At 48.9% G+C, this 22426-nt stretch overlaps 1 protein-coding gene across 2 annotated transcripts in view; it reads left to right on the top strand.

Annotated features, from left to right (window-relative positions):
* SLC25A43 (solute carrier family 25 member 43) overlaps positions 1–22426 on the top strand; it is a 42965-nt gene that overhangs the window by 7351 nt on the left and 13188 nt on the right. For both annotated transcript variants that reach the window (XM_066581759.1, XM_066581758.1), the window contains exon 3: positions 4249–4421. In XM_066581759.1, the coding sequence (XP_066437856.1) occupies positions 4249–4421 (173 nt within the window). The remainder of the gene's footprint in view (positions 1–4248; positions 4422–22426) is intronic.

Below are 22426 nucleotides of genomic sequence, written 5' to 3'. Positions count from 1 at the left end.
CTTTATTTTTTTTTTTATTTTTTTATTGCAAATATGGCAAAAGTTTTTTTTTTAAACTTTTTTACTACTTTTTTTTTTTTTAATAGTCTTTTAGTCCTCCTAAGGGACTACAACCAGTGATGCCTTGATCGCTCCTGCAGTATGATGTAATGCCATAGCATTACATCATACTGCATTCTGGCAGGCAGACGACCAAGCCACCCCACGGGGATGGCTTGATGGGCAGTCTCCCAAGGCAGCCTTTTAGAAGGCCCCCGGCTGCTATGACACCTGCACGGCTCCCCTAATCTCACCGCGGGGGGGTACGGGACCCCAGAACCTCGTTCGGGGGATTTAAATGCCGCTGTCAAAATTGACAGCGGCATTTAAAGGGTAATAGCTATGATCAGCCGTACAGCTGATTGCGGGTATTGCCGCGGGTGTCAGCTGTAATAATCAGCTGACGCCTGCGCTGTATTGAGGGAGATAGCGCCGCTATCTCCCTCCATACACGTCCTGCAACGGCAGGATGTAAAAACCCTATAGGGCCGTCACTAAGGGATTAAGCTTCATTTACAAACATTGTAACAATAAGGCTGGGTTCACACAGGGCGGTTTTGCCGGGCGGAATTTCGCCGTGGTGAATCCACCCGCGGCCGCTAATCTCAGGATTCTCAGAAATCTCGTCCACACGGGACGGCCAATCCGCTGCGGTAAGTCCGGCTGGAACCGCGGCCGCGGTTTCAGGATATGCAGCATGTCCATTCTTTTTTTCATTCCGCTGCGGCCGCGCTCTCCTCTATGGGAGCGCCGGCCGCAGCGAAAGAGCAAGCGGCCGGGCCGCTTCAAAGCCGCTGCGGCTTTTTCTGTGGCGGTTCTCCCGGCGGAAATCTTGCGGTTTTTGCTGCGGCCAAACCGCGAGATTTCCGATGGGAATCCGCCCTGTGTGAACCCAGCCTTAATATTGTGATGCTGTAAACTCCCACCAATTCAGCAAGCTTAAACAAACGTAGAATTTTTGCCCAATGAGCTCGCTATTAATGCCCTTTTACACGGAACAATATCGTTAAAGGGCAAATGAATGATAATTATTCAGTGTAAACGCCGCCGATTGTTAAATAAGACTGCTTTCACAAGGCTGAGAAAATCGCGCATGATTTGTGCATTGAGACGCACTAATATGCACCCTATTCTTTTGAATGAAGTCATATATATATATACAGACACACACGAGCAATTTTTTTTTTTCCCGCAACACACTGCGGGGGAGGGGGGGGGGGGGAGAATCTCTGCAAGTCCTACCTATTTGCGTTTCTCGGAACGCATCACCCATATTTTTTTTCTTTCAATGGGACAGGAAAACGCGTTGCACACAGAGTGCGATGCGAGGTGTCTCATTGGAAACAATGGGAAACGCTTGCCAAACCTTTGACGCGGCTAAGAGTCGCACTGGAGGATTGCGAACTCACAGAAGTGATGGGAGGCGTTTTTGACAGAAAATCTCTTCACAACCCCGGGGACATCGCATGTTCACTAGCACGAAGTAGGGCCAAGTTTCCATCATCGGCTTGTTTACTTATCGTTCGGTTTTAATAGCGCTCGTTCAGTCGTTCTCGCTCACTAAGGCCTCTTTCACACAAGCGTTGCCATTTAACACTTAGCAGATTGCTCTGTAAAATTGCATAGATGGACGTTTTCCTGCGAACAAGTTCTAAGCGTTTATTGTTTTCTCCTCCATTCACACGGCCGACATATTGCCAAAAAAAATCTGCTGCTGATTAGAATTCCCTCGGTCAGCAGAAATCCTTGTTATCCTTCTAATGCCTAAATAGAGGCACCTGTAAACTTTTCCCAGTGTTGGACCCAGCTAAACTCCCTCCCCTCAGTTAATGGCTCTAAATGGTTATAATTGCTTCTGTAAACTACCGTAATGTAAAGTGACTAGATAGTGTGGCAACTCAGGGGTTACTCGCTTACAAGGATCTCCATCTAAGTCGGTCGGCATCACACTCATAGAGACTCAGGAGACCCGGATGACTTGAAATTCTGGCTCCTGTTTGTTTTATTTCACACAGCAAAATGGGTACAGCATCAATACACTGGAACATATAACAGCTTCAGGGTTCGCAACCTGCAGAGACCCTGTCACTATCCCCCACCTGTGGTGTCTAGGGGTCGTCCTCCCCTGTCAGATACATAACAGGTCCAGTCTGGTCCGCCTCAGTGCCTCAGTGCCTCAGGCTTTCAGCAGGGAACTGAATGTGTCTGGAGGTTTTAACTCCTCCTGACACACCCGTACAGCTGTCCCTGCTGATTAACATACAGAATGTCTGCTTTCATGCCCTCTACAGGCCATCTTGTGAACTACCTTGCCACAGTAGGGATTTTTACTATGTACAGCCCACACAATTCCTTAGGGTGGTTTCAGACGACCGTATATCGGCTCGGTTTTCAGGTCGAGCCGATATACGGTGTCCTCATCTGCGGGGGGGGGGGGGGGATGGAAGAGCCAGGAGTAGGAGCTGAGCTCCCGCCCTCTCTCTGCCTCCTCTCCACCCCCTCTCTGCCCCTCTGCACTATTTGCAATAAAAGGGGCGGGGCTAAGTTCCGATAATTAGCCCCGCCCACATCTCGCCTCTCCTCATTGCAAATAGTGCAGAGTGGCGGAGAGGGGGCGGGAGCTCAGAGCACTGCTGCTGGCTCTTCCAGCCTCCCGCCCTGCAGAGAGAGACGCCGTATATCGGCTGGGCGTGAAAACCGAGCCGACATACGTTCGTCTGAATCCAGCCTTATATATATCTTGCAGTGCAACTATAAATTTGTGTTTTGGGATATTTCATCTGTAATAATCCAGACTACAATGCAGGGAATGTTTTACTAATCTGTTCACTACAGCGAATTATTTAACCCCTGAAATGTTGTATTTGCCAATACAACACTTCTAGGCTTGCAGCCAGAACAGGATTTTGGCAAGAGACAGATGGTGTGTAAGAGCAGGTCCATTACTGAATACAGCCAGTGATTATCTGCCTTTCAGTATGTCTAGAGATCATGTTGGTTGGTTGTACAAAAGTATCATCCACAAAAATGATGATCTGCTCTTCTTTTGCTTCCTTTATTCTAGGACACCTTGAAATATAGCAATAGGATTGGCTATAGTCTACAATCATTCTTAACCCTTTCCAATCCAATTTGTATCCTGGTTTTGCTAGGGGGCTTACTCTTTTTCTGCCGTTATACAACGGTGCTATCTGCTGGCTAAAGCCAGTACTGCATGGGGTGTCACATTGGATAGGCTCCGGCAGCAGAGAGGCTGGCTATGTGCAATTGGAGAACCCCGATAGACGTCTTCCAACATCGGAGCTGTACAGCCTTAGGCTGGATTCAGACGAACATATATCGGCTGGGTTTTCACGCCGAGCCGATATACAATGTCCTCATCTGCAGGGGGAGGGGGATGGAAGAGCCAGGAGCAGAAACTGTGCTCCCGCCCCCTCTCTGCCTCCTCTCCACCCTCTCTCCGCCCCTCTGCACTATTTGCAATGAAAGGAGGCAGGGCTAAGGGCAGAAAATTAGCCCCGCCGCCGTCCCTCCTCTCCTCATTGCAAATAGTGCAGAGGGGCGGAGAGGAGGCAGAGAGGGGGTGGGAGCTCAGCTCCTGCTCCCGGCTCTTCAGCCCCCCCCCCCCCGCAGAGAGAGACGACGTATATCGGCTGGGCGTGAAAACCCAGCTGCTATACGTTCGTCTGAATCCAGCGTTAGGCCTGAATTCAGACGACCGTATATCGGCTCGGTTTTCACGCCGAGCCGATATACGGTGTCCTTGTCTGCAGGGGGGGGGGGATGGAAGAGCCAGGAGCAGGAATTGAGCTTCCGCCCCCTCTCTGCCTCCTCATCCGCCCCCTCTGCACTATTTGCAATGAAAGGAGGTGGGACGGGGGCGGGGCTAAATTCTGAGGATTAGCCCCATCCCGCCTCTCCCCATTGCAAATAGTGCAGGGGGTGGAGAGGAGGCAGAGAGGGGGCGGGAGCTCAGAGCACTGCTCCTGGCTCTTCCATCCTCCCACCCCTCCCGCAGAGAGAGACGACGTATATTGGCTGGGCGTGAAAACCGAGCCGATATACGTCCGTCTGAATCCAGCCTTAAATTATAATGTCTTCAGACGTTAGACAGTGGATTTGGAAAGGGTTAATAATATCATTACTATATATTCTACTACAGAAAGAATACATTGATGATAAAGGATATAAAACGCTTGTCCTTTTCAGGAGCCGTTCCGTTTTCAGCTGGTCTGTTCTTCATGAATATGAGTTTGGATAAGATTTGGCAGGTGCCGGGTGCCCGTTTATCTCCAGTCCAAAACTTTATAAATGGATGCTTCGCTGCAGGAGTGGCGCAGACCTTGTCTTTTCCCTTTGAAACAGTCAAGAGAAAAATGCAGGTAAAAAGAAAAAAAGTTTTCTTCTTGCATCTTATATAATTGTGACTCAAAAATTTCCCACATATTATAGACTAGCTGATATACCCGGCTTCGCCCGAGTTAATTTGGTGCAGGTGTTTAATGTTTGCACAGAAAATTTTATTGCGTCGTGGTTACTTCACTTCTGCATGCCTGCCCCCTTCTTTTGATTGCTTGCCTGTCACAGTCTGCAGGTCTCCTCTGTGTATTGCAGCCACCTCCATGCAGTGCAGCGATGACTGATGCTTATCAGGCATCATCTTGAGGGCTTATATCGGCCGGGTTTTCACGCCCGGCTAATATACGCTGCCACTCTGATGCGTTGGCTTACAATGCATCAGTGCACAGGGGCGTATTTCCGCAGCGTCAAAGCGCCCGATTGGGCGCTCTCGCTGCAGCTGCATAGATTACTGTGAGAGCCTATGCTAGCTGCCGGAGAAGGGAGGTGGGAGGGAGTTTAGCAGCTTGACTGCTTAAGTCCCTCCCCCTTCTCCTCTCCACCCCTTGCTACAGTTTGCAATGGGAGGGGGTGGGCCGGGGACTGAGCTAAGCTCTGCCCCTCTCATTGCTGGCTGCGGACAAGCGGCGGGAGCTTAGCTTGGCCCCCACCCTGCCCGCTCCCTTTGCAAATAGCCAGAGAGGGAAGGGGAAATGCCCCCCCCAGGCCCTACGGCATTGCAACCGCGTCTCCTATTCCTGAGATTAGCCGGCACAGTGGATGAGCTTTTGCAAAAATCTCGTCCACACGGTGTGGCCAAGTGGCATGAAAACTGACATGTAGCGCGGAATTCAATTCCGCAGCATGTCAATTCTTTTCTCTTTTCCGGAGCGGTCTCTCTCCTCTCTATGAGGAGAGAAAGCCGCAGTGGAATGCCGTCGCGAAACCGCTCTAAAGGCCCCTGGGTTTTGAAGCTGCACTTTTCCAGCAGAATTCTCACGTTTTTTCGGTGCAGCCATTCCACGAGAATTCTGCTGAAATTTCGTCCCGTGTGACCCCAGCCTAAGTATACAGTCAGGTGGATGAGCTGTGATCTGCTCTATTATTGCTGTGTGATCATTAGTAACTGTGATAGGCATGTCAGTGTCTGTTTCTATGGTAGGGATCACACAAACGGAGAATCTGACTAGTTTTAGAGATCATAACCCCAAGCAGATCTGAGCTGGTCAGAATTGAGATCACATGACCATCTGAGGAGAAAGATTCTGGGAGTTTCAGACAGTAATAGTTAACCAAGGTAACACTTGCTCACTTTTATAGACTGGGGGGAGGGAAGGTAATTATTTCTACATAATTAATTTTTTTTTTTTAAGACCAGAGTGGCCCTTTAAATATATGTAAAAATCTTGTTTTTACTAAGTCAGTGGTAACAACCTCACTGAGTCCTATTGCTCTGTGCCTTGTGTATGAGTAGTAAATGTCAGGTATGGCACACATGATGTCGCTGCAGTTTGTGTATTCAGTGCCTCGGCTCAGGGATTTAATCCTCTAATCTCTGACTATACAGAGGTCATTTGACAGCTTGGTGTAGAACTTTAATCGGCCACTAGATGGGGCTAATGGAAAAGTAAGTTGTGTGTCATTCCCAATGCCCTTGACAGCTGTCAAGTTGACCTTACAGTCAGTGCTGCTTCTTCCTGTGCCCTTAATGTGAACTTGTGAGAATGGTGGAATAAATGCTCTAGCTAACAGTGGCTATATCTGCATTAAGTAAGCACAAACAAAAATGGCCAAAATGCAAACGTTTGGTAGAGACTGTTACCGAAATGAGGTATTACAATGCATGCGAAAGGACATGGCAAAATGTATAAAGTACATGTAGTGGAGATTCAACCCCTGAACTGAGATTCCACTAAGCACCATGGTAAGATACAGCTGGACTTGTCTATACTACTAGATCGCTGTACAGAGGGGTATGTTCCTACATAGGGCTGTAAATATGTGTGATTGTCCCATTCATCTGAATGGAGCTTGCAGAAATCCGTGCACTTCCTGCTAAAACTGCCCCCATTTACATGGAACAGCTTTTGAGTTGCATGAATTTCTACAACAAATCTGCCATATAGAATAATATGAAACTGAGGATTCTGCGATAAGGGATTCAGGACAAGCTGAAGGGAACACATAGAACAATATTGGGGAAAAACAAGAAAAGTGCTCCAAAGCGTTGCAAATAAGAAATCCCGTGCGGGAGATCCGCAAATCAAGTTGCCCATAGGGATACATGGACGTCCACAAACGAAATTAGCATGCAGATTTGATTTGCGGACCTCTTGGTCCAGGAAAAAAATATATATATCGCAGCAATGCTCCATTTCAGTGCAGGTCTCACAAGGATGGCTTCCCTTGAAGTCAATGAAAGCCGTCCGATCCGCGGACTGTCCACAATTGAATTGCGAACGGGCCGCAGATTCCACGGGAAAGCAGGAGTTCAAAGAAAGGAAAAAAAAGTACTGCACGCATCCGAGGACCCGGGCAGGTAACCTCAGGGTCTGATTCCGCTGTGGGATCCCGCATGTGGAATCCAATCCGCCCGTGGACATGAGGCCTAAATGAAATAAAAGTCCCTTTTCTCTTCCCTTTTCCAGTACAGATAGGCTGTTAATGCTTGGATGGTGAGCATATACTATTTGTACTGTTGCCCCTTGGATGATTTTTTTTTCTGGTCTGAAGGTGTATAGCGAGGAGCACGTGTTACCTGTGACGTTTGTTTGCTTGGAAAGATGAGTTTGTTATTGCGATACCTCCTCCTTTCCGCCCCTGTAAGATCACTCTCGCCTGTCAGTGTTTTTGTATTAGTATTTGTGAGTCACAAAGCCGATCGATGTGCTTAGCTGATCAGTATGTGTTAAGGCCCTTTTACACGGGCCGACAGTCTTTTGGTCACTTTTTAGTCACCACTGAGGTCGTCGGCGCTTATGCAGAGCATTCAATCAGAAAGTCCTGCTGCTGGCTCGAAGGCTTCTTGTCCGCTTCTCGCTAAGTGCTTGACCTCCTATGGGAAGCGGGGAGCATTTACACAGGATAAAAAGCCAGCAAAGTGTTTGTTTATTTATTTATTTTTTTAAACAATTTTTTATTGAACACGTGGTAAGTGAGCAATTTTTTCTTTTTTCTTTTTTTTTCTTCCCTGCATTCACTCTAAACTATAATTATGTGTAAGTTGACCTTTTAATGTCTTTTTCCTTCTTTCTCTCCCCGTTTAATATATTGGACACTATAAAGTGGCTGCCTGTGGTTATTGGGCAGTACCTGTATAATAAGTCGGGCTGTTTACAAACACACATTGAGCAGGTCTGACATTTCACAAGTCTTCTGGGAACGTGAAGCCATTGTAGACTTTGCCCAGGACAGACGCCTGCTTTTCCCATGTACTGTTTACAGACCATCCCTCCTGCCAGATAGATCCCTACTTGCTGAATATCACCTCCGGTTATATGTATCCAAGGCACACCTGTGCTGGAAATGATACTAGAATGGTGGAACATCCCAATATAATGTTGCTCATTGATTACATTTATGAGATGTGTTTATACCTCTCCTCCTGTGAAGATTTATGTCTTGTTCCAACATATAAGACCCATGATGTTATATCTACAGTATCGCTTGATGTACAAATTAAATTCCATCTCAAACTGTTGAATGCGCTACAAATCGAATGGAAATAATGCGGTATATTTTATTTATACTTTGGAATGGACTTGTGTAGTTATGACTTACGGTAGGATATTGGGCCTGAGACTATAATGTTGTTCCTGTTTGTATAAAGCTCTTCCGTTTTGTACACCAAATTGTAGTGACTATGTGACTGGGTCAGAGCATCACCAGAATGGCAGGTCTTGTGGGGTGTTCCTGGTATGTAGTGATTAGTACCTACTAGAGATGAGCGAACGTGTTCGTCCGAGCTTGATATTCGTGCGAATATTAGGGTGTTCGGGATGTTCGTTATTCGTGACGAACACCATGCGGTGTTCTGGTTACTTTCACTTCCTTCCCTGAGACGTTAGCGCGCTTTTCTGGCCAATTGAAAGACAGGGAAGGCATTACAACTTCCCCCTGCAACGTTTAAGCCCTATACCACCCCCCTGCTGTGAGTGGCTGGCGAGATCAGGTGTTCGCCTAATATAAAAGTCGGCCCCTCCCGCGGCTCGCCTCAGATGCGGTGTGAGTTAGATGAGGGACAGTGCTGTTTATACCGGAGCTGCTGTAGGGAAAGAATTGGTAGTTAGTGTAGGCTTCAAGACCCCCCAAAGGTCCTTATTAGGGCCACTGATAGCTGTGTGTTGGCTGCTGTTAGCAGTGGGATTTTTTTTTTTCTCAAAATCGCCTCTGCAGACCGTTGCACCTGGCATTAGGGACAGAAGTGCTGCATAGGCAGGGAGAGTGTTAGGAGTGAGTGTAGCCTTCAAGAACCTCAACGGTCCTTTCTAGGGCCATATTTATCCGTGTGCAGTACTGTCCAGGCTGCTGTTGGCTGTGCTGCATTTTTTTGGGGCTTCTCAAAATCGCCTCTGCAGAGCATTCCACCCTCCATTGATACTGCAGGGAAAGAATTGTATAGGCAGGGCCACAACACAGTTATTATTCATAGAATATACGCAGTGCTGCCTGTTGGTGGGAAAAAACTGAAAACAAATCTATTTGTCCAGCCTCTGTCCGTCCTTACGGGCGGTGGACACGTGTGAGCTGCGTGAAAAACATTGCTAAATCATACGCAGCCAGCTACGCTTTACTGCTGGGTTCACCATTTGCTTTCCTTAATTGGGAAAAAAAATACCTGCTCTCCAAGAGTTATAATAACTCTGCTACCCTCACGTTCTGTGACACATAAGCAGGGACACAGCACAGTTATTAAACTTCTCAGGTTCATTGAATATACGCAGTGCTGCCTGTTGGTGGGAAAAAACTGAAAACAAATCTATTTGTCCAGCCTCTGTCCGTCCTTACGGGCGGTGGACACGTGTGAGCTGCGTGAAAAACATTGCTAAATCATACGCAGCCAGCTACGCTTTACTGCTGGGTTCGCCATTTGCTTTCCTTAATTGGGAAAAAAAATACCTGCTCTCCAAGAGTTATAATAACTCTGCTACCCTCACGTTCTGTGACACATAAGCAGGGACACAGCACAGTTATTAAACTTCTCAGGTTCATTGAATATACGCAGTGCTGCCTGTTGGTGGGAAAAAACTGAAAACAAATCTATTTGTCCAGCCTGTGTCCGTCCTTACGCCTGTGGAGACGTGTGAGCTGCGTGAAAAACATTGCTAAATCATACGCAGCCAGCTACGCTTTACTGCTGGGTTCGCCATTTGCTTTCCTTAATTGGGAAAAGAAATACCTGCTCTCCAAGAGTTATAATAACTCTGCTACCCTCACGTTCTGTGACACATAAGCAGGGACACAGCACAGTTATTAAACTTCTCAGGTTCATAGAATATACGCAGTGCTGCCTGTTGGTGGGAAAAAACTGAAAACAAATCTATTTGTCCAGCCTCTGTCCGTCCTTACGGGCGGTGGACACGTGTGAGCTGCGTGAAAAACATTGCTAAATCATACGCAGCCAGCTACGCTTTACTGCTGGGTTCGCCATTTGCTTTCCTTAATTGGGAAAAAAAATACCTGCTCTCCAAGAGTTATAATAACTCTGCTACCCTCACGTTCTGTGACACATAAGCAGGGACACAGCACAGTTATTAAACTTCTCAGGTTCATTGAATATACGCAGTGCTGCCTGTTGGTGGGAAAAAACTGAAAACAAATCTATTTGTCCAGCCTGTGTCCGTCCTTACGCCTGTGGAGACGTGTGAGCTGCGTGAAAAACATTGCTAAATCATACGCAGCCAGCTACGCTTTACTGCTGGGTTCGCCATTTGCTTTCCTTAATTGGGAAAAAAAATACCTGCTCTCCAAGAGTTATAATAACTCTGCTACCCTCACGTTCTGTGACACATAAGCAGGGACACAGCACAGTTATTAAACTTCTCAGGTTCATAGAATATACGCAGTGCTGCCTGTTGGTGGGAAAAAACTGAAAACAAATCTATTTGTCCAGCCTCTGTCCGTCCTTACGGGCGGTGGACACGTGTGAGCTGCGTGAAAAACATTGCTAAATCATACGCAGCCAGCTACGCTTTACTGCTGGGTTCGCCATTTGCTTTCCTTAATTGGGAAAAAAAATACCTGCTCTCCAAGAGTTATAATAACTCTGCTACCCTCACGTTCTGTGACACATAAGCAGGGACACAGCACAGTTATTAAACTTCTCAGGTTCATTGAATATACGCAGTGCTGCCTGTTGGTGGGAAAAAACTGAAAACAAATCTATTTGTCCAGCCTGTGTCCGTCCTTACGCCTGTGGAGACGTGTGAGCTGCGTGAAAAACATTGCTAAATCATACGCAGCCAGCTACGCTTTACTGCTGGGTTCGCCATTTGCTTTCCTTAATTGGGAAAAAAAATACCTGCTCTCCAAGAGTTATAATAACTCTGCTACCCTCACGTTCTGTGACACATAAGCAGGGACACAGCACAGTTATTAAACTTCTCAGGTTCATAGAATATACGCAGTGCTGCCTGTTGGTGGGAAAAAACTGAAAACAAATCTATTTGTCCAGCCTCTGTCCGTCCTTACGGGCGGTGGACACGTGTGAGCTGCGTGAAAAACATTGCTAAATCATACGCAGCCAGCTACGCTTTACTGCTGGGTTCGCCATTTGCTTTCCTTAATTGGGAAAAAAAATACCTGCTCTCCAAGAGTTATAATAACTCTGCTACCCTCACGTTCTGTGACACATAAGCAGGGACACAGCACAGTTATTAAACTTCTCAGGTTCATTGAATATACGCAGTGCTGCCTGTTGGTGGGAAAAAACTGAAAACAAATCTATTTGTCCAGCCTGTGTCCGTCCTTACGCCTGTGGAGACGTGTGAGCTGCGTGAAAAACATTGCTAAATCATACGCAGCCAGCTACGCTTTACTGCTGGGTTCGCCATTTGCTTTCCTTAATTGGGAAAAAAAATACCTGCTCTCCAAGAGTTATAATAACTCTGCTACCCTCACGTTCTGTGACACATAAGCAGGGACACAGCACAGTTATTAAACTTCTCAGGTTCATAGAATATACGCAGTGCTGCCTGTTGGTGGGAAAAAACTGAAAACAAATCTATTTGTCCAGCCTCTGTCCGTCCTTACGGGCGGTGGACACGTGTGAGCTGCGTGAAAAACATTGCTAAATCATACGCAGCCAGCTACGCTTTACTGCTGGGTTCGCCATTTGCTTTCCTTAATTGGGAAAAAAAATACCTGCTCTCCAAGAGTTATAATAACTCTGCTACCCTCACGTTCTGTGACACATAAGCAGGGACACAGCACAGTTATTAAACTTCTCAGGTTCATTGAATATACGCAGTGCTGCCTGTTGGTGGGAAAAAACTGAAAACAAATCTATTTGTCCAGCCTGTGTCCGTCCTTACGCCTGTGGAGACGTGTGAGCTGCGTGAAAAACATTGCTAAATCATACGCAGCCAGCTACGCTTTACTGCTGGGTTCGCCATTTGCTTTCCTTAATTGGGAAAAAAAATACCTGCTCTCCAAGAGTTATAATAACTCTGCTACCCTCACGTTCTGTGACACATAAGCAGGGACACAGCACAGTTATTAAACTTCTCAGGTTCATAGAATATACGCAGTGCTGCCTGTTGGTGGGAAAAAACTGAAAACAAATCTATTTGTCCAGCCTCTGTCCGTCCTTACGGGCGGTGGACACGTGTGAGCTGCGTGAAAAACATTGCTAAATCATACGCAGCCAGCTACGCTTTACTGCTGGCTTCGCCATTTGCTTTCCTTAATTGGGAAAAAAAATACCTGCTCTCCAAGAGTTATAATAACTCTGCTACCCTCACGTTCTGTGACACATAAGCAGGGACACAGCACAGTTATTAAACTTCTCAGGTTCATTGAATATACGCAGTGCTGCCTGTTGGTGGGAAAAAACTGAAAACAAATCTATTTGTCCAGCCTGTGTCCGTCCTTACGCCTGTGGAGACGTGTGAGCTGCGTGAAAAACATTGCTAAATCATACGCAGCCAGCTACGCTTTACTGCTGGGTTCGCCATTTGCTTTCCTTAATTGGGAAAAAAAATACCTGCTCTCCAAGAGTTATAATAACTCTGCTACCCTCACGTTCTGTGACACATAAGCAGGGACACAGCACAGTTATTAAACTTCTCAGGTTCATAGAATATACGCAGTGCTGCCTGTTGGTGGGAAAAAACTGAAAACAAATCTATTTGTCCAGCCTCTGTCCGTCCTTACGGGCGGTGGACACGTGTGAGCTGCGTGAAAAACATTGCTAAATCATACGCAGCCAGCTACGCTTTACTGCTGGGTTCGCCATTTGCTTTCCTTAATTGGGAAAAAAAATACCTGCTCTCCAAGAGTTATAATAACTCTGCTACCCTCACGTTCTGTGACACATAAGCAGGGACACAGCACAGTTATTAAACTTCTCAGGTTCATTGAATATACGCAGTGCTGCCTGTTGGTGGGAAAAAACTGAAAACAAATCTATTTGTCCAGCCTGTGTCCGTCCTTACGCCTGTGGAGACGTGTGAGCTGCGTGAAAAACATTGCTAAATCATACGCAGCCAGCTACGCTTTACTGCTGGGTTCGCCATTTGCTTTCCTTAATTGGGAAAAGAAATACCTGCTCTCCAAGAGTTATAATAACTCTGCTACCCTCACGTTCTGTGACACATAAGCAGGGACACAGCACAGTTATTAAACTTCTCAGGTTCATAGAATATACGCAGTGCTGCCTTTTGGTGGGAAAAAACTGAAAACAAATCTATTTGTCCAGCCTCTGTCCGTCCTTACGGGCGGTGGACACGTGTGAGCTGCGTGAAAAACATTGCTAAATCATACGCAGCCAGCTACGCTTTACTGCTGGGTTCGCCATTTGCTTTCCTTAATTGGGAAAAAAAATACCTGCTCTCCAAGAGTTATAATAACTCTGCTACCCTCACGTTCTGTGACACATAAGCAGGGACACAGCACAGTTATTAAACTTCTCAGGTTCATTGAATATACGCAGTGCTGCCTGTTGGTGGGAAAAAACTGAAAACAAATCTATTTGTCCAGCCTGTGTCCGTCCTTACGCCTGTGGAGACGTGTGAGCTGCGTGAAAAACATTGCTAAATCATACGCAGCCAGCTACGCTTTACTGCTGGGTTCGCCATTTGCTTTCCTTAATTGGGAAAAAAAATACCTGCTCTCCAAGAGTTATAATAACTCTGCTACCCTCACGTTCTGTGACACATAAGCAGGGACACAGCACAGTTATTAAACTTAGATAATTCATTCACTAGAGGCAGTGGGGCCTTTCGTTTTCCAAAAAGGGCAAAAATTATATTTGGCCTGCAGTCTTGCGCCAATTTATTTCCTGCCTGGGAAATCTAATCACTGGTAATACAGCATGCTGAGGGGTAGGGGTAAGCCTAGAGGACGTGGACGTGGACGTGGCCGAGGACGCGGAGGGCCAAGTGAGGGTGTGGGCACAGGCCAAGCTCCTGATCCAGGTGTGTCGCAGCTGTCTGCTGCGCGATTAGGAGAGAGGCACGTTTCTGGCGTCCCCACATTCATCGCCCAATTAATGGGTCCACGCGGGAGACGGTTATTAGAAAATGAGCAGTGTGAGCAGGTCCTGTCCTGGATGGCAGAAAGTGCTTCGAGCAACCTATCGTCTACCCGCAGTTCTGCGCCGTCCACTGCTGCCAATCCGAATCCTCTGTCTGCTGCTCCTCCTTCCTCCCAGCCTCCTCACTCCACTACAATGACACCTGCTCAGGAGCGGGAACACTCCCAGGAACTGTTCTCGGGCCCCTGCTTAGATTGGGCAGCAGCGGTTCCTCTCCCACCAGAGGAGTTTATCGTCACTGATGCCCAACCATTCGAAAGTTCCCGGGGTCCGGGGGAAGAGGCTGGGGACTTCCGCCAACTGTCTCAACAACTTTCTGTGGGTGAGGAGGACGATGACGATCAGACACAGTTGTCTTGCAGTGAGGTAGTAGTAAGGGCAGTAAGTCCCAGGGAGCAGCGCACAGAGGATTCGGAGGAAGAGCAGCAGGACGATGAGGTGACTGACCCCACCTGGTGTGCAACGCTTACTCAGGAGGACAGGTCTTCAGAGGGGGAGTCAAGGGCATCAGCAGGGCAGGTTGCAAGAGGCAGTGCAGTGGCCAGGGGTAGAGGCAGGGCCAGACCGAATAATCCACCAAGTGTTTCCCAAAGCGCCCCCTCGCGCCATGCCACCCTGCGGAGGCCGAGGTGCTCTAAGGTCTGGCAGTTTTTCACAGAGACGCCTGACGACCGACGAACAGTGGTGTGCAACCTTTGTCGCGCAAAGCTCAGCCGGGGAGCCAACACCAACAGCCTCACCACCACCACCATGCGCAGACATATGATGGCCAAGCACCCCGCAAGGTGGGACAAAGGCCGTTCACCGCCTCCGGTTTGCACCCCTGCCTCTCCCCCTGTGCCCCAACCTGCCACTGAGATGCAACCCCCCTCTCAGGACACAGGCACTACCGCCTCATGGCCTGCACCCACACCCTCATCTCCGCTGTCCTCGGCCCCATCCAGCAGTGTAGTTCAGCGCACCGTTCAGCCGTCGCTTGCGCAAGTGTTCGAGCGCAAGCGCAAGTACGCCGCCACGCACCCGCACGCTCAAACGTTAACCGTCCGCATCGCAAAATTCATCAGCCTTGAGATGCTGCCGTATAGGGTTGTGGAAACGGAGTCCTTCAAAAGTATCATGGAGGCGGCGGCCCCGCGCTACTCAGTTCCCAGTCGCCACTACTTTTCCCGATGTGCCGTCCCAGCCCTGCACGACCACGTCTCCCGCAACATTGTGCGCGCCCTCACCAACGCGGTTACTGCCACGGTCCACTTAACTACGGACACGTGGACAAGCACAGGCGGGCAGGGCCACTACATCTCCCTGACGGCACATTGGGTGAATTTAGTGGAGGCTGGGACAGAGTCAGAGCCTGGGACCGCTCACGTCCTACCCACCCCCAGAATTGCGGGCCCCAGCTCGGTGGTGGTATCTGCGGAGGTGTATGCTTCCTCCACTAAAGCACCCTCCTCCTCCTCCTCCTCCTCTGTCTCACAATCAAGATGTGTTAGCAGCAGCATGTCGCCAGCAGTCGGTGTCGCGCGGTGTGGCAGCACAGCGGTGGGCAAGCGTCAGCAGGCCGTGCTGAAACTACTCAGCTTAGGCGATAAGAGGCACACGGCCCACGAACTGCTGCAGGGTCTGACACAGCAGACCGACCGCTGGCTTGCGCCGCTGAGCCTCCAACCGGGCATGGTCGTGTGTGACAACGGCCGTAACCTGGTGGCGGCTCTGCAGCTCGGCAGCCTCACGCACGTGCCATGCCTGGCCCACGTCTTTAATTTGGTGGTTCAGCGGTTTCTGAAAAGCTACCCACGCTTGTCAGACCTGCTCGTAAAGGCGCGCCGGCTCTGCGCACATTTCCGCAAGTCCCACACGGACGCTGCCACCCTGCGCACCCTGCAACATCACTTTAAGCTGCCAGTGCACCGACTGCTGTGCGACGTGCCCACACGGTGGAACTCTACGCTCCACATGTTGGCCAGGCTCTATGAACAGCGTAGAGCTATAGTCGAATACCAACTCCAACATGGGCGGCGCAGTGGGAGTCAGCCTCCTCAATTCCTTTCAGAAGAGTGGGCCTGGTTGGCAGACATCTGCCATGTCCTTGGTAATTTTGAGGAGTCTACCCAGGTGGTGAGCGGCGATGCTACAATCATTAGCGTCACCATTCCTCTGCTATGCATCTTGAGAAATTCCCTGCAAACCATAAAGGCAGCTGCTTTGCGCTCGGAAACGGGGGCGGGGGAAGACAGTATGCCGCTGGATAGTCAGGGCACCCTCCTGTCTATTTCTCAGCGCGTACAGGAGGAGGAGGAGGAGCATGAGGAGGATGAGGAGGAGGGGGAAGAGACAGCTTGGTCCGCTGCTGACGGTACACCGGCTGATTGCCTGTCATCCTTTCAGCGTGTATGGCCTGAGGAGGAGGAGGAGGAGGAGGATCCTGAAAGTGATCTTCCTAGTGAAGACAGCCATGTGTTGCGTACAGGTACCCTGGCACACATGGCTGACTTCATGTTAGGATGCCTTTCTCGTGACCCTCGCGTTGCACGCATTCTGGCCACTACGGATTACTGGGTGTACACACTGCTCGATCCACGGTATAAGGAGAACCTGCCCACTCTGATTCCCGAAGAGGAAAGGGGTTCGAGAGTGTTGCTATACCACAGGACCCTTGCGGACAAGCTGATGGTAAAATTCCCAGCCGACAGCGCTAGTGGCAGAAGGCGCAGTTCCGAGGGCCATGTTGCAGGGGATGTGCGTAGATCGAGCAGCATGTACATCCCAGGCAGTGCAACAGTCTTTAAGGGCCTGGCCAGCTTTATGGCTCCCCACCAAGACTGTGTCACCGCTCCCCAGTCACGGCTGAGTCGGCGGGAGCACTGCAAAAGGATGGTGAGGGAGTACGTAGCGGATCGCACGACCATCCTTGGTGACGCCTCTGCCCCCTACAACTACTGGGTGTCGAAGCTGGACACGTGGCCTGAACTAGCCCTGTATGCCCTTGAGGTGCTTGCTTGTCCTGCGGCTAGCGTGTTGTCGGAGAGGGTGTTTAGTGCGGCTGGGGGAATCATCACAGATAAGCGTAGCCGCTTGTCAACCGACAGTGCCGACAGGCTAACACTCATCAAGATGAACAAAGGCTGGATTTCGCCAGACTTCTGTTCTCCACCAGCGGACAGCAGCGATACGTAAGCAATACGTAGGCTGCACCCGCGGATGGAAGCTACGTTCTCTCTCACCATCCAAAACGGGGACATTTGTGCTTCATCAATCTGTGTCTAATATTCCTCCTCCTCCTCCTCCTGCTCCTCCTCGTGAAACCTCACGTAATCACGCTGAACGGGCAATTTTTCTTAGGGCCACAAGGCTCACTCAAATAATTTTTCTGAACAATTTTTATAAGTTTCAATGCGCTTAAAAGCATTGGAACTTTAACTTGAACCAATTTTTCGTTACACTGGGCTGCCTCCAGGCCTAGTTACCACTTAAGCCACATTAACCAAAGCGATTAATGGGTTTCACCTGCCCTCTTGGCTGGCCATGGCCAATTTTTGGGATGTACATTAGTACTGTTGATACAGCAATTTTTGTGGGCCCTCGCCTACAGTGTAATCAAATTAATTTTTAGCCCACCTGCATTACAGCTGACGTTACCTCAGCTGTGTTGGGCAATGCAATGGGATATTTTTGTGTACCGCCGGTGGGTTCCAGGGAGCCACCCATGCTGTAGGTGCACACTGAGTTTTTAATACTTCTGTACACTTCTAAAGAACCCGTCTGACTGGGGCATGCAGTGTGGGCCGAAGCCCACCTGTATTACGCACGACATTACTACCTCAGCTGTGTTGGGCAATGCAATGGGATATTTCTATGTACCGCCGGTGGCTTCCTGGCACCCACCCAGGCAGTGGGTCCACAGGGAGTTAAACCTACATGTGTCCACTTGTAAAGAACCCCAGTCTGACTGGGGCATGCAGTGTGGGCCGAAGCCCACCTGCATTACGCACGACATTACTACCTCAGCTGTGTTGGGCAATGCAATGGGATATTTTTGTGTACCGCCGGTGGGTTCCAGGGAGCCACCCATGCTGTAGGTGCACACGGAGTGTAACCTACAAGTGTCCACTTGTAAAGAACCCCAGTCTGACTGGGGCATGCAGTGTGGGCCGAAGCCCACCTGCATTACGCACGACATTACTACCTCAGCTGTGTTGGGCAATGCAATGGGATATTTTTGTGTACCGCCGGTGGGTTCCAGGGAGCCACCCATGCTGTAGGTGCACACTGAGTTTTTAATACTTCTGTACACTTCTAAAGAACCCGTCTGACTGGGGCATGCAGTGTGGGCCGAAGCCCACCTGTATTACGCACGACATTACTACCTCAGCTGTGTTGGGCAATGCAATGGGATATTTCTATGTACCGCCGGTGGCTTCCTGGCACCCACCCAGGCAGTGGGTCCACAGGGAGTTAAACCTACATGTGTCCACTTGTAAAGAACCTCAGTCTGACTGGGGCATGCAGTGTGGGCCGAAACCCACCTGCATTAACCCTTTCCAGTCCACTGTGTGACCTGTGAAGACATTAGGGTTTAAGGCTGTACAGCTCCGTTGTTGGTAGACGTCCGTCGGGGTTCTCTTACTGTATATTGCCAGCCTCTCTGCTGTCGGAGCCTATCCTACGTGTCAGCTCATGCAGTACTGGCTTTAGCCAGCATATAGCGCCGTTGTATAACAGCAGAAAAAGAGTAAGCCCCCTAGGAAAACCATATACAAATTGGATTGGAAAGGGTTAAGCACAACATTACTACCTCAGCTGTGTTGGGCAATGCAATGGGATATTTCTATGTACCGCCGGTGGCTTCCTGGCACCCACCCATGCTGTAGGTGCACACGGAGTTTTTACTACATCTGTACACTTATAAAGAACCCCAGTCAGACTGGGGCATGCAGTGTGGGCCGAAGCCCACCTGCATTAAGCACGACATTACTACCTCAGCTGTGTTGGGCAATGCAATGGGATATTTCTGTGTACCGCCGGTGGGTTCCAGGGAGCCACCCATGCTGTGGGTCGACAGGGACTTCACAATAGGGAGTTGTACCTGCCTGTGTCTATGAATTAAAAAGCCCGGTCTGACTGGGGCATGCAGACACCTTGACAGAATGAATAGTGTGTGGCACATAGGTTCCCCATTGCTATGCCCACGTGTGCAGCTCCTGATGGCGGTGGCACAGGATTCTATTTATCATTGCTTCTGTACAGCATTGTGGGCTATCGCTCCGCCACTTTTAAAGAGGGTCGCTGCCTAGCCGTGCCAACCTCTGCAGTGTGTGCCTGCGGTCCCTCGTCATGGCAGACGCAATTCTAAATAGACATGAGCGTGGTGTGGCATGAGGGCAGCTGAAGGCTGCGCAGGGACACTTTGGTGTGCGCTGTGGGGGGGAGGGGGGGCGGTTGGGCAGCATGTAACCCAGGAGAAGTGTCAGTGGAGTGTCATGCAGGCAGTGATTGTGCTTTGTTGGAGGTAGTGTGGTGCTTAGCAAAGGTATGCCATGCTAATGAGGGCTTTTCAGAAGTAAAAGTTGTTGGGAGGGGGGGGCCCACTCTTGCCGGTATTGTGGCTTAATAGTGGGACCTGTGAACTTGAGATGCAGCCCAACATGTAGCCCCTCGCCTGCCCTATCCGTCACTGTGTCATTCCCATCACTTTCCTGAATTGCCCAGATTTTCACACATGAAAACCTTAGCGAGCATCGGCGAAATACAAAAATGTTCTGGTCGCCCATTGACTTCAATGGGGTTCGTTGTTCGAAACGAACCCTCGAGCATCACGGGAAGTTCGTTACGAATAACGAACACCCGAACATTTTGGTGTTCGCTCATCTCTAGTACCTACCAATGACGGACAACCGGTGAACCAGCAACAGTCATGGTAGCCCCAGGTTTGTTGGTGAGTATGGAGATGAAAGGCCAACCTGTCCCGTCTGATCCCACAGAAGAGCTACTGGAGTGCAGATTGCTGATAGTTACTGCTGGTTATGATACAAAGGTGTTAGAATACATATTGCATCACAGCCTGCTCCGCTGCAGACTTGTCAAAGTACCCATGCTGACCCCCTTCAGAAAGTGGGCACACGAGCATCAAAACTGCGCCGTGGAGCAATAAAAGATGACCTGGACTAGACTACTTTATTTCTCTTACTGAGAACAGTCACACTGTGTACCTGGCGACAATGGCACTAGAATACACTATGGAAGTGATGGCAAACCTTTTCGAGACCGCATGCACAAACTGCAACCCAAAACCTACTTATTTATCGCAAAGTGACAGCACATCAAGGGGCGGGGCTTATCACGATGTATGATTTTTTTTTTAATTTTTTTTTTTTAAACTCCGTTGTTATGAAAAGGACAGGGCCGCTTCAAAATAGACAGGGTGCACATTTTGACTACTTTTTGAATGTGGAAATGCTGCAGAATTTGCCACGGAAAGTTCCACTGAGGACATTGCAGCATTTCCGCCACGTGTAAACATACCCCAGTGGTAATGGTGACCCCCCATGGCGGCCGCAGAGGTAATAGTGCCTCCCTGAGACCCATATACTTACCCCCTCCTCGTGAAAGTGCTGCTGCTCCTCCTCTGCTCGGTGCTGCTAGCAGCACTAATCCCAGGTGTATACTGTACTGCCAGATATCTTCTCCCCCTGCTCTCGCGGAACTCGCAGTGTACACCGGGATCAGCGCAGCTGAGGGAATACCGGCAGGGGAGCCGTGGGCCCCTGCCAGTATTCACTAACGTGGTGAGCGGCTGACGGCGGCGCGTGCCAGCAGGGAGGGCTCTGCGTGCCAGCTCTGGCAAACGTGCCATAGGTTCGCCACCACTGCACTATGGGAAGAAGACAATCCAGTAGAGGAAGTGTGATGATCTGAGCAGTGTTCTGCGGGAAATCTTGGGTCCTGGCATTCATGTGGCTGTTACTTTGATACATACTATCCACTCTAAAAACGTTATTGCAGTTCAAGTACACTCTGTATGACAATACTACTGAGAAGGATCATGCATGCTGCTCCATTGTCATGTTCCTCAAACCATTCCTTAGCAGTTTGTGCAGAGTTCACAATGTTTGCCTCCACATTACCCGGATTACAATACAATTCTCATGGGATGTGCTGAAAAAACAAATCCCATCTGTGAAGGAGTAGACCTCACAACGAACAGGAGTTAAAGTGTAACTAAAGTTTTATCAGAACTTCTGACGTGTTACTATATGATGTGTCAGAAGTTTTCTCAGTGGGGTCTGTGTTCTGAGAGGCACACGATTGCTAAAATGAACAGGCAGAAGCACCCATTTGAGTACTGCGTCCTTTCAGTTGCTTCCAGCTTTGCTCACAGCAGTTTACAGGCGCAATTTTGCATCATGTTAACTTTTGCAATCTCCTTTTGGGGTGTCCCCTCCTTCCCACATGATTTCTATGTGTTGGGAAAGAACCCATTGTTTTTATTGGGTGCGTTTACATGTGCAATTTTTCTCTTGCTGCAAGGAGCAGCTGTCCAGGAAAGAGAGTGCGGCATGTCCTAAATGTATTTGTCTTTTTTTAATTTTTATTATATATATATAAATATAATTTATTTTTTTTTAATTATTTTATTTTTTTTAACGATTCTGTTTGAAGTCACCCGCCTGCACATGGCCGGGATGCGAATTGTGCCCTGGCATTAATTTTATACTCACCCATCCGACGTTTTCTCTCTCTGCACTGCGATGTGCCACGTGGGCAGTGTAGAACCGGCATGTCACATCTCTGTGCGGGCCTCTGCGAGGCTCGCTCAGGAATAGGACATGCCACAATTTGTTTACCACGCGAGTTTTCACGCAGTCAAATTGCAGCTGTCTGCATAGGATTGCACTATCTAATGCAATCCTATGGCAGCTGGCACAGGCGGAAATTCTCTGGGAAATCCCGCGGCAGGATTTCCGCTTGTGTGCAGGAGGCCTATGGAAGCAAAAAATAAATTAAAAATCACATCGCGCTCACATGTAAGTGCGATGCATTTTTACTCCCATAAGAAATAATAATAATAACTTTTCACACGCGTTTCTCATGCATATAAAAATCACAAGTGCAGTGATGCGAGTGCGATGCAATTTTTCTTGCAGAATGCATGGGTTTGCAAGTACAATATTGGTCCAGGTTTCCCAGACTGATGTTGCATTCGCTGCACCTTATTGTGTGCCTATAGTTGTTGCTAACATCTAGGTGCCAGATACCACAGAGCACCTTCAGAGGTCTGTGCCTCGATGGGTCACAGCT

The sequence above is a fragment of the Eleutherodactylus coqui genome, chromosome 10, assembly GCF_035609145.1.
Source record: "Eleutherodactylus coqui strain aEleCoq1 chromosome 10, aEleCoq1.hap1, whole genome shotgun sequence".
NCBI classification, from domain to species: Eukaryota; Metazoa; Chordata; class Amphibia; order Anura; family Eleutherodactylidae; genus Eleutherodactylus; species Eleutherodactylus coqui.
This window is presented reverse-complemented; position numbering and strand designations above follow the sequence as displayed.